The sequence below is a fragment of the Taudactylus pleione genome, unplaced genomic scaffold (assembly GCF_031769625.1).
Source record: "Taudactylus pleione unplaced genomic scaffold, aTauple2 ptg000126l, whole genome shotgun sequence".
Taxonomy (NCBI): Eukaryota; Metazoa; Chordata; class Amphibia; order Anura; family Myobatrachidae; genus Taudactylus; species Taudactylus pleione.
In genome coordinates, this window is record NW_028284528.1 from 2460347 (window position 1) to 2472591 (window position 12245).

The following is a 12245-nucleotide window of genomic DNA, read 5'->3' on the forward strand; positions in this document are numbered from 1 at the left end:
ATGCCCTCCTGGGACTTGTTGTTCCACAGCAGTAGAGCCACCATCCACTTAGCAGAAATCTTCTGTGCCCTGGTCACTTAAGAATTGCTGCAGATAACCAGTAAAGTCCATCCTAAATAATATGTTATTATCACTCAGTGCTACCCAGCAGCAGACGTCACCATCCTATCCAGTGCAATTCCAGTATGGGCATGATTGTCACTCAGCAGGGATCACTTAAGCACCCAGGTACCAGGTTTGTACATTGGGGACAGCTATTGCTCTTAAATGGTTTGACCTTGAGTGCTGTTTATTGCATTGATGTTATACCTGCTGCATTGGGTAAAAGTGATAATACATGGGTAAGTGATAATAAAATGCAAACGATATATATATTAATATTATGTATTGCACTCACCAGGGTAGTGCCCACACTGAAAGCTGCAGTCAGGCAGGCCATCCCCCGGCCCTGGCGCTGTGCTGTGCGCTGTCTATTGCTGGTGGTGCTGAAACAGCTCGAGTCCCTCCGCTACCTGCTCACTTTCTGCTCTCCCTCCAGCACTGCACACAGCTACAGCCCGGGCAGCTGCCAGTCATCACATCCCCGCCTGCTGATTGGCTTGGAGCAAGGGGCTGGGAGGGGCCTTACTGGGTGCAGATAAACGTGTTCTTGTTTTGCTCACCAGCTGCCAGCCCCCAGGCTATGTCATTATCACCCTCACTGAGAGAGGAACCAGGGTATGCTGGTATATAGCTGGGGTCGCTGAAGCTACTATAGCAATAGCATACAGAGGCGAGTTGTTGATTCAGTCCTGTACCCAATGTATGAGCGTTGCAGTGTCTGAGTCACTGTATGGGGTAAAGAGAAGAAGAAATAGTTCGAATCAGGGGTTTTCAACTCCAATCCTCAAGTACTACAAACCGATCATGTTTTCTGGATTTTTTTTAATCATACCACCTGCTTTTCACAGAGAGAAATCCCAAAAAAATGGTCTGGGTACTTGAAGACTGGAGTGGAAAACCCCTGAGATAGATGAGCCAGTGAAATGCAGACTACTGTATTCCGTACTGTGGGCTTCATTCAGAGATGGACGCTATTGCGACCGCAGCTGAGATTTCGTACGCAATGAAGCTGTGAAAATATGCTAATAGTTACAAAGCTTACCCGAGCATAAGGACGCCTGCTGCTGCCTCATCATATGCATACGATATCTCATACCTGCATAATATCGGTAACATCGATGCACATCAAGCGGCCTTCTTGCCCTTACGGAAGATCTGACTAGCCGCTGGCTCGGCAGCTCTCCTGACACGCTGTGGGCTCTCATGCTGCGTAGGAGATCGCATGCCCATGTATCAGCGTTTAAACGGTAAGACACACCCGCATTTTATTGACCACCCCCGTTACTCTCCCCAAATGCTGACAACCTGTCACTCACTTAGTGATGGTTTCCTCTGTGCATCCGTAATCCCAATGCGCACGCACAGTACAGCTTATACGAATGTGTAACTGCAAATAATCGCTTGATCAGCGTACGCAATTGCCATTGCGTCCATCTCTAAATCATGCCCTGTGCCTTTGCTGCTGGCAGTGGGCTTGTACTGCCTCTGTTTTATAAGGAGCTTCTTCCTGATAAACACAAGAGTTTCTGGGTAAAGGCAGATAGCGCTATTTACCAAGAACGTGCAATTATTTAGTAGCGTCTAATAATCAGTGTTCAGTTGTTATTTTACAAAGCCGCATATCTATGCAATCCCAAATCTCAGAATGATGTGTTGTGACGCTATGTGCTATTTTATAGGGAGCGCAAGGCTTTGTGCATCAAGTTGGTGGCATCAACAAGAGCGTAGATGTTCAAATCTTCTGATCGCTGAAAACGTGTAGATCGGGTTACTCCTTTCTGAATGTGGGGTAGACGCAGCCGTGCTCTTCATGTCGCACAAGCATGTACTGTACAAGCAAGTTGTTATACTGCGGGAAAAGATATGAATGGTGAGAACGAGGCTGAAGTTAGCTTCTTATTCACTTCTTATTCGAGCTCCAGCTTCTTATTCATTTTCCAGCTTCTTATTCAGAACATGTTATACTAAAACATTTTTATCAAATACAGGGCCTGATTCAGAGCCGGACGCTCTTTGAGAGCGCTAGCTCTGAATCAGGGCGTCCCTGTTTTTTTTAAAGACAGCCTCCTGGCCGCTCGCTAAGCTGTGGGTGACCACCCACAGCTTTAGCGAGCGGCCAGGTGATGGTCACGGCCATCGCGGCTTGCGACGAGACCCTTGTGGTAGCGTTCCCGCAAGCCCCAGTGAGCTTTCGGCTCTAGCAGAGCCGGAAGCTCACCCACTGACATCACTCGTGATGTCAGTGGGGCCGCCCCCAAACGGCAGGCGTTCCTTCGGGAACACCTCAGTTTGGCCAGCCACCCCACCTGCCCGCCTCCAAAACAGGGCAAGCTGTCAATCACAATCGACAGCTGCCCTGCTTTTGGTGCGAGACCCGTTGCCCACTTTAATGCCCTATTTCATGCCCAAGACCTTGTTAGGCAAGGCCAATTGCATGTGGGTCATATGTAAGTGACCCCCTCTGTGGATTCCAAGTGTCAAATTTGTTGCCCAAGGCTAGTTAACCCTTGCACAACTACAGCTACTTATTCAAATATAGAAAATCTGGTCTCTGTGCCCACTTTACCACCCTATTTCATGCCCAAAAGCTTTGTGGGCCAAGCAAAATACTATTTAAATTTGTGTAATAGATACCATGTTTTGTTTATTCAATGTAAGCTTAGTGATTCTAGTTGATAAAAATGTTTTAATATAACATGTTCTGAATAAGAAACTGGAAAATGAATTAGAAGCTGGAGCTGGAATAAAAAGTGAATAAGAAGCTAACTTCAGCCTCGTATGGTGAGAGCACATTTCCTGGGCACTCCGGGGTCCGTGGGAGGCCACAGGGCATGTTACCCGAGCAAAAGGTCTTGATATTCAGACATGCTTGGAGATGGTGGCATCTGGTATCTGGCTGTACACACGGCTGGTCACAATTTGTGGCTTGGTGTTTCCTTGCTCTCATGATTCCTTTAAGACATAAATCAGGGTTCCAGTATTTTAGAAGGAAAAAAGAATAACTGGAGAGGGTAATCACATGGTTGCAGTAGGCAGTACTACCAGGGGCGGAACTACCGTCCGTGTGGGCCCGTCGCAATATAGGGGTCCACACTGCCCGGCGCCATTTATAATTGTATGGCAGGCTGCCATGCTGCTGCTTGCCGGGCAGTCATTAAGGCTGTGACTGACCCAGCCGGTAGCTACACGCATAGAGGACCAGCATACCTCCCAACATTTACTGGGAGGGAGTCGGGACCTGTGCGCGCCCGGAAAGGGGGCGTGGCCTAATCGTAAAGGAGGCGAGGTCAGATGACACGCCCCCGTTTACATCACTAATGGGGCGTGCCCAGCATCTCCGAAATGCTGGGCAGTCCCCGGGCTTCCCCCCGTGCTCTCAATAGATGCTGTGCATCTATTCTACCTCTGCATACACGCTGCTCTGCATAGCAGAGCAGCGTGTATGCTTCCCCACACTTCCCCCCCACCGCTGGACACTGCGGCCTGCGGCGGGACAGTCCCAGAAAAACGGGACTGTCCCGCTAAATGCAGGACAGTTGGGAGGTATGGACCCCGGCACAGTTCAGTCAGGCTCAGCACTGCAGTGCAGTACTGGGTAATAAATCCCAGTAGTCTCTAGAGTAGGGTCAGAGGAGCATGTGCTGAGCTCTGATTGGAGGAGCCCATCACATGCTCCTCTGACCTGGAGTTTAGCAGCAGCGCAGCCTCATGGGTGTGACTCATTGTGAGGCTGTGACTGCTGCTCTGCCGGCTGCCTGAGGATGCTGCTGATGAGTACGTGTGGGCACTAGAGGTGGCATTATTTGTGGGCACTACAATGTGTCATAATGTGGGGGCACTACAGTGTGACATAATGTGGGGGCACTACAGGCGGCATAATGTGTGGGGACTACAGTGTAGCATAATGTTTGGGCACTAGAGGTGGCATAATGTGTGGGCACTACAGGTGGCATAATGTGGGGGCACTAAAGGTGGCAAAAAATGTGGGCACTATAGTGTGGCATAACGTGGGGGGCATCCACTGCATCTCCCTGTCACCCACTGCCTGTCAATCTCTCCCTGTCACCCTCTCCCTGTCACCCACTGCCTATCGCCTCTCCCTGTCACCCACTGCCCCTCCCTCTCCCTGTCACCTCTCCCTCTGGGGAGATGTATCAAACTTTGGAGAGAGATAAAGTACCAACCAATCAGCTTTTAACTGTAATTTTACAGGCTGTGTTTGAAAAATGACAGTTAGAATATGATTGGTTGGTACTTTAGCTCTCTCCACTTTAGCTCTCTCCTAGGTTTGATACATCTTCCCCCCTGTCACACTCTCCCTCTCACCCACTGCTTTTCCCTGTCACTACTGCCTGTCAACTCTCCCTGTCACCCTCTCCCCCTCTCTGTCACACACTGCTTCTTCCTGTCACCTCTCACCCTCTCCCCTGTCACCCACTGACTCTTCCCTCTCCCTGTCACCCACTGCTTCTCCCTGTCACCTCTCACCCTCTCCCCTGTCACCCACTGCCTCTTCCCTCTCCCTGTCACCCACTGCTTCTCCCTGTCACCTCTCACCCTCTCCCCTGTCACCCACTGACTCTTCCCTCTCCCTGTCACCCACTGCTTCTCCCTGTCACCTCTCACCCTCTCCCCTGTCACCCACTGCCTCTTCTCTCTCCCTGTCACCCACTGCTTCTCCCTGTCACCTCTCACCCTCTCCCCTGTCACCCACTGCCTCTTCCCTCTCCCTGTCACCCACTGCTTCTCCCTGTCACCTCTCACCCTCTCCCCTGTCACCCACTGCCTCTTCCCTCTCCCTGTCACCCACTGCTTCTCCCTGTCACCTCTCACCCTCTCCCCTGTCACCCACTGCCTCTTCCCTCTCCCTGTCACCCACTGCTTCTCCCTGTCACCTCTCACCCTTTCCCCTGTCACCCACTGCCTCTTCCCTCTCGCTGTCACCCACTGCTTCTCCCTGTCACCTCTCCCCTGTCACCCACTGCCTCTTCCCTCTCCCTGTCACCCACTGCTTCTCCCTGTCACCTCTCGCCCTCTCCCCTGTCACCCACTGACTCTTCCCTCTCCCTGTCACCCACTGCTTCTCCCTGTCACCTCTCGCCCTCTCCCCTGTCACCCACTGATTCTTCCCTCTCCCTGTCACCCATGGCTTCTCCCTGTCACCTCTCACCCTTTCCCCTGTCACCCACTGATTCTTCCCTCTCCCTGTCACCCACTGCTTCTCCCTGTCACCTCTCACCCTCTCCCCTGTCACCCACTGCCTCTTCCCTCTCCCTGTCACCCACTGCCTGTTATCCCTCTCTGTCACCCACTGCTTCTCCCTATCACCCTCTCCCTGTCACCCACTGCTTCTCCCTGTCACCCTCGCCTTGTCACCTTCTTACCACTCTTTGTCTACCTCTTGCCTCTCCCTGTCACCCCCTACCTCTCCCTGTCACCCACTGCACTTTGAACTTGGAGTAGGGTGGAAGACAGGGGCCCAATGCAAATTTTGCACCTGGGCCCACCACTCACAAGTTCCGCCACTGAGTACTACTCTTTCCATTGTGCGCTGTTTCATCCAGGACCCACAAAAAGTTACACAAAACATTGTTATAAGGTTAGTCCCAAGTGGTAGAACATGGATGTGCAGCTATGTGTGTGCTAGGCAGGCAAATGCTTACATATAACTAAATGTGCTCTGTGCTGCATTATTCTGGATCTGGTAAATGATGTCACTTGTCTGACATGTGCTACGTCTATTGATGACAATTATTTTTAACCCTATCTGTAAATAGGTTCCTAAAGGCCCTGTTGACTCTTCATGATCATAGATTAGTAATTTTAGATCTTTTTGAGCCATGTACCAAATACTGGTGGTCACGTTATAACTGGGCTGGAAAATCCCATGTACAGATCTACTTATCATTTTAGGAACTATACCAAAACAATAACGAGTACTGTAATAATAACATTTTATTTTAGTGCAGAGATAAATATGTCCAAGATATATGTCCAAAATATGTCCAAAATATGTCCATGAGGTACAAACCTAAGAAGACCTTATATCAGGGTCAGTTGTAGGGAGTGACTGTGTTAGTGGCCTCAGGCCTGTGAGTACATCAATGTAAACTGCTTGGCTTCAATTGCTGGTTGTCATTAAGGAATAGCACTCGAAGCACCCTGCAAAATGCTCTGGTTTTACACAATACTGCACACCTACAGGATATGGCCCTCCCAGGGCATGTCAGGTATATACAGTGTCGTAAAAGGCCAGGAGTGTGCCTTGTGCCAGCCCCGCCCCCTAAACACGTCTGGTATTTGCCTTCTCTGCAAAATTGTTACCATCCTACCAGTTTAGTAGCACCCATTAAAAAAAATTAACTTATGGTTTCAGTAAGCCATGAGGGCAAGTTAATTTAGGCTGTTGTCTTTACATGAGGCATGTTTTTTTTCCCTTTAAGGGCCATATTCAATATGGGGCGAAAAGTCCGTTATTGGCAATAATTTATTGCTGACGACATAATTTTCGCCTGTTTCAATTATCCCCGTATTCAATTTCAAAGACTTTTCGCCTGTACGAAAAGTCTTTGGGCCTCATTCAGACCCACTCGCAAGCGGCTGTCCGCTCGCAAGTGGGTCGATGGTGTGCACTGCGCATGCACACGACGGAGGGAGCTCCGTCGTGCGCATGCGCCAGACGCGACGAGCGAAGGACTTTCCTTCGCTCGTTGTGTCTGATCAAAGGGGGCGTGCTGTCGATGTTGATTGACAGCACGCCCCCTTTGGTGGTCGTGCCGGGGGCGTGCCTCCCAGACGGAGGCGTTCCCAAGGGAACGCCTACCGTCTGAAGCCGGCCCCACTGACATCACTAGTGATGTCAGTGGGAGTGATTTTGGCTCTGATAGAGCCAAAATCACTCCAGGGCTTGTGGTCGAAAACCCCGACCACATGCTTCTGGTCGCACTGGCGATGGTCGCGATGGTCAAGACCATCGTGACCATCATCCTGCACGCTCGTATGAGCTGTGGGTGGTGACCCACAGCTATACGAGCGTCCAGGAGGACGCTCCATTTTTATGGAGGACGGCCCTCAATTCAGAGCGAGCGCTTTGCTCAGAGCGTCCGGCTCTGAATGAGGGCCTTTGTTAAAAAAACGGGGATAAGTTTTCACCATGTAATACATGGTGAAAAAAAGTGCAGAATTGGGGTTTTGGGGTATAAAGTAATAAAAAGTAGCCTGCACCCCTTGTAATGTCCCCCTTAGGTATTGTGTGTCAAATTTTATTTATTTATTTTTAAAACCTCTGGTCACCCAAAAAAGGTACTTTCATTTTGGGGCGAAAAAAAATATATTGGGGAACAAAGTTCTAAACTAGCAAAATTGACTCCTGCGGGGTTCCCAAGTATGCGGCAGGTGTTTTCTAGAATGCGGGCAGTAGCGGCAGGTGGACTTTTGAAGAATTAAAAAAAATAACTTGAGGGACTTAAAAATATGCTTGCACCCATTTTCATGTACCCTAAATTTGATGGGACTAGTTATTTTTTCCCCAAAAAAAACCTAAGTGCTATTCTTCACCACTTCGTCTAAAGCCGCATTCATGCACCTGCCGCGGCTATCTAAAAACCCTGACTACCTTCAGCAGGCCAAATCGAGGGTACCCATAGTGATCCCCCATGTCAGGACATCTTTTTTGGGGAGTGACAGCATGATTCCCCAAAAACTGACAGGACTTTTCGCTACTTAACTTTCCGCCAGGTCCTGTGTTCGCCGGATCCCAATTGAATACAGGGATAAGCGGGCACGCGCCCGATACTTTATCCCCTCCTAAAACGACGATGAGGGCGAAAAGTCCGACCTCGAACTTTTCGCCTCAAATTGAATATGGCCCTAAGTAACAAACAAGAATCTTTGTTCTTGCTATAGTCCAAATATAAATTGTAAATGTCAAAATGTGAAAAAATGTCTGCAACATCAATATAACTGTGACTTTAATGAGTTATGTGCTATCATCTGGAAGGATCAATATACGCAATCAGCCAACCTTTTTGCAAAAGGTAACGTGGTCACTGTACTTCGAAAAGGGATGCAGCTTGTGGCCTGACCTCTGTAGCTGCTCCACCCCCTCAGCTGGATATACTCACATCCTCACCTCTGTTCCTCTCCTTCCTTCCTTCCTTCCTTCCTTCCTTCCTTCCTTCCTCCCTTCATTCCTCCCCTTCCCTCCCCTTCCTTCCTTCCCTCCCCTTCCTTCCTTCCTTCCTTCATTCCCCTTCCTTCCTCCTTCCTCCCCTTTCTTCCTTCCTTCCTCCTTCCTCCCCTTCCTTCCTCCTTCCTCCCCTTCCTTCCTTCCTTCTTTCCTTCCTCCCCTTCCTTCCTCCCCTTCCTTCCTTCCTTCCTTCCTTCCTTCCTCCTTCCTCCCCTTCCTTCCTTCCTCCTTCCTCCCCTTCCTTCCTCCTTCCTCCCCTTCCTTCCTCCCCTTCCTTCCTTCCTTCCTCCCCTTCCTTCCTTCCTCCTCCCCTTCCTTCCTTCCTTCCTCCCCTTCCTTCCTTCCCCCCTTCCTTCCATCCTTCCTTCCTTCCTCCCCTTCCTTCCTTCCTCCGCTTCCTTCCTTCCTCCCCTTCCTTCTTCCTCCCCTTCCTTCCTTCCTCCCCTTCCTTCCTTCCTCCCCTTCCTTCTTCCTCCCTTCCTTCCTCCCCTTCCTTCCTTCCTCCCCTCCCTTCCTTCCCTCCTTCCTCCCCTTCCTTCCTTCCTTCCTTCCTCCCCTTCCTTCCCTCCTTCCTCCCCTTCCTTCCTTCCTCCCCCCCCTTCCTGCCTTCCTTCCTCCCCTTCCTTCCTTCCTCCTTCCTCCCCTTCCTTCCTTCCTCCCCTTCCTTCCTTCCTCCCCTTCCTTCATTCCTTCCTTCCTCCCCTTCCTTCATTCCTTCCTTCCTCCCCTTCCTTCCTCCCCTACCTTCCTTCCTTCCTCCCCTACCTTCCTTCCTTCCTCCCCTTCCTTCCTTCCTGCCTCCCCTTCCTTCCTTCCTTCCTCCCTTCCTTCCTCCTTCCTCCCCTTCCTTCCTACCTCCTTCATCCCCTTCCTTCCTTCCTTCCTCCCCTTCCTTCCTCCCTCCCCTTCCTTCCTTCCTCCCCTTTCTTCCTTCCTTCCTTCCTTCCTCCCCTTCCTTCCTCCTTCCTCCTTCCTCCCCTTCCTTCCTTCTTCCTCCCCTTCCTTCCTTCCTCCCCTTCCTTCCTCCCCGTCCTTTCTTCCTTCCTTCCTCCCCTTCCTTCCTCCCCTTCCTTCCTTCCTTCTCTCACATCAACAATTGTTGCCCCACAGAACCGGCAAGCTGTCGACGACAGTTGAATTCAATGGCTCTCATCATGTGGACTGTACTAAGTATTATAGCGGCACAAGTACCAAATGGGGAGATGTGTCAAGCCTTGGAGAGAGATAAAGTGGAGCAGTTGCCCAAAACCACCAATCAGCTTATGTCAGTTATCTAGCACAGTCTTTTAAATGATAGCTAGAATCTGATTGGTTGTTTTAGCCAACTGCTCTCTCCAATGCTTGATACAATTCCCCTTTAGTCAAGTTATTTTCTTGATAAATTGTGGCATTAATGTGTTTTTTTTCACTGTAATAAATGGGGATAATAAAGTCACATATTACAACAAAGGGACTCTTCATGATAAATAGGTCCCTAGAGCTTTGAACTGTTTTTACCATAAATAAAATTTGTCCTGCTCCCTAGCCATTTTGAATAGACTATTTTAGACATACAATATCAAAATGAAATTGCTTTTAAAAGCAACAAAAAAATCAATTATTATTTTTTGAAAATGTAGATTTTGTGAATTTTTTTTTTTTTAGTAAGAAAAATGTAAATATTAGACTTTCGATTACATTATTGTTTACACATCATCCTCCAACCAACACAAACTTCAAAAAGCAGTGAAATTGCGATAATTAAGACTGACGCCTTAATGGATGTGTTCCTTGCATAATACAGATAAGGAATGCCATGACACCATATGGTTAACTGCAGATTCAGCACTCTCACAGAGTGAGATTGCTGTCACTCACAAAATGGTGGAGCGGCTAATTCACAGAAGGTGTAGCCCCTTAAACACCCTGCCCCCCCCCCCCTCCGGAATTCTCTATGGGAAAATTGCAGCTTTTTACACGCAGCCTTAATATAAGGGCACGACTGTGAGATTGATTGTGCCTTGAATTGGATTTTTTGGTTTACATAAAAAAAACAAAAAAAACTGTGGAATCTTATTTACAAAGACATTTTGTGATCAATGTCTGCAATATAAAATAGACATCACAATATTAGATGCCACTTCGGTCTTTGTAAATTTAGCTCCACTGAGCAATAACAGACATCGTGGAAAACATGCAGTGGTGTTCTGATGGGTTTTTTTTTTAAATTCCTGATAGCTATGCATCCCCTGTTTCCTTCCTGGTACTGTGTCTGCTTCAAGGCATCTTCATGGGTTCAATGGAGATTGTCTCTCACTCTGTGCCTCAGACGGGACCCTGCTCAGTCCCTGACTCCCTCCCCTCTCTGAGCTGCTGCTAAGCAATAGGACACATTTCTTTCTCTGATTGGCTCTCACTGTCTCTTGCTGTTTCAGCACCCTGACCAGCTCCTATACAGCAGCTTGGTGCAGGATTTTTTTGTATGATTTTGCTTCACTAACATCGTCACAGCTCGGCTCCCTTTTGTTACAGATGAAGGTTTAGGTTCATACACCTAAACCTTCCTCAACAAGTGCTGTATAGAATAGTAAAAACCTCATCAAAATCCATCCAGTGGTTCAAGAGAATAGCCCGAACAAACCATTAGCAGTTGCTGATCATCATCTTCAGGGCGTATTTTGCACCATGGGTGAAGCATCTGAAACAGAAACGCTTTATGTTCATATTGGTCTGTTTCATTGTTGCAGATACGTGAACACTCCCTTACTGTACTATGCTTGCACACCCCTTCCCTAACACAGTCTGCTCCTGTCTAGCTTTTAGGAGTCATAAGTGCACAATGGGGGGATTCAGCAGTGGACGGAATTGCAAAGCTGGGCAAATGCAGCAGGAGGTGTATAACACAACATATGCAATGCCACATGTGAGGTCACAGTCTGGGATCACCACCGCGACCATCGGGCCACCAGCCAGCTGAGTAAGCCTCAGCTTACTCTGGCTGACCGGCTTGCGAGGCCAAGAAAACTGCATCCCTCGACGCAGTACCTGGCCTTGCCACTCCTTGAAAACGAGGTGGACACACCCCCGATTCCGGGAACGCCAGCTGACCCCACCCCCGCATCCCTCCTTAAATGCCTCTGCCTGTCAATCAGGTAGAGGCACCAAAGGGGCTGCATGTGATTATGCAGGACCCAATCTGCACACTCGCAGAATGGGTCCTGCGCACGCAACGATTCCTGATAATCAGGAATCTGCGCTCAGCCCCAATGTGACCAAATCTGCTAATGGAAGGAGGCATAAGACCCTTTTGTGCGCATGTGCGGTATGGAAAAGTTTATTATATGTAAAACAACGATGCGTACATCCATACCTACACCAGCTTGTATAAATGAGAATGTAGAAATTAGATCCACAACAAGCTGGAGTATTGTTTTTTCTCTAGTATCCATTACAGTTCTTGATAGAACTTCAAGCTTGTTCTAGATTGTAAAAAAATAAATAAAAAATTAAACATTATTTTTATGATTCAATTATTATTTTATCTTCAACATCGCAAAAGCAACAATATGGTACACCAGATGGAGAATTGGAAATAAGTGATACTAATCAAATTAGTATAAACAATTTACACATCTACAGTACCTACAAATTCTAACCATCTCTAATACAGAAGTTGCAGATTGCAGACAAAACAATTAGTGGTATTCAAATGATTTTACCGACAACCTGTTTTAAAAATTAATAATAATCAACCGCACGTATCCAAAGTACAGTATTCATTGAATTTTTTAAATCAGCTGCTTAAGTGACAGTTCAAGGATACTTTACTAAAACTGTTGAAACTGTTATTATTAACTTTTATCTATTAGGAGCAGAGCCGGCAACAGAAATCTTTGGTCCTGGTACACTCAAGTTTTTGGGGCCCCCAATCCCCTCCCAGTAGGTACATGTAGTTTGGGAATTGGCTCATCCCCTG

At 48.2% G+C, this 12245-nt stretch overlaps 1 protein-coding gene across 1 annotated transcript in view; it reads right to left on the bottom strand.

Annotated features, from left to right (window-relative positions):
* The window catches only part of ABCG1 (ATP binding cassette subfamily G member 1), a 104405-nt gene extending 103902 nt beyond the window's left edge, over positions 1–503 (bottom strand). Inside the window, exon 1 of the mRNA XM_088472578.1 lies at positions 398–503. Coding sequence (XP_088328704.1) covers positions 398–439 — 42 coding nt within the window. The 5' untranslated portion in view covers positions 440–503. The remainder of the gene's footprint in view (positions 1–397) is intronic.
* Between the last annotated feature and the right edge of the window lie 11742 nt (positions 504–12245).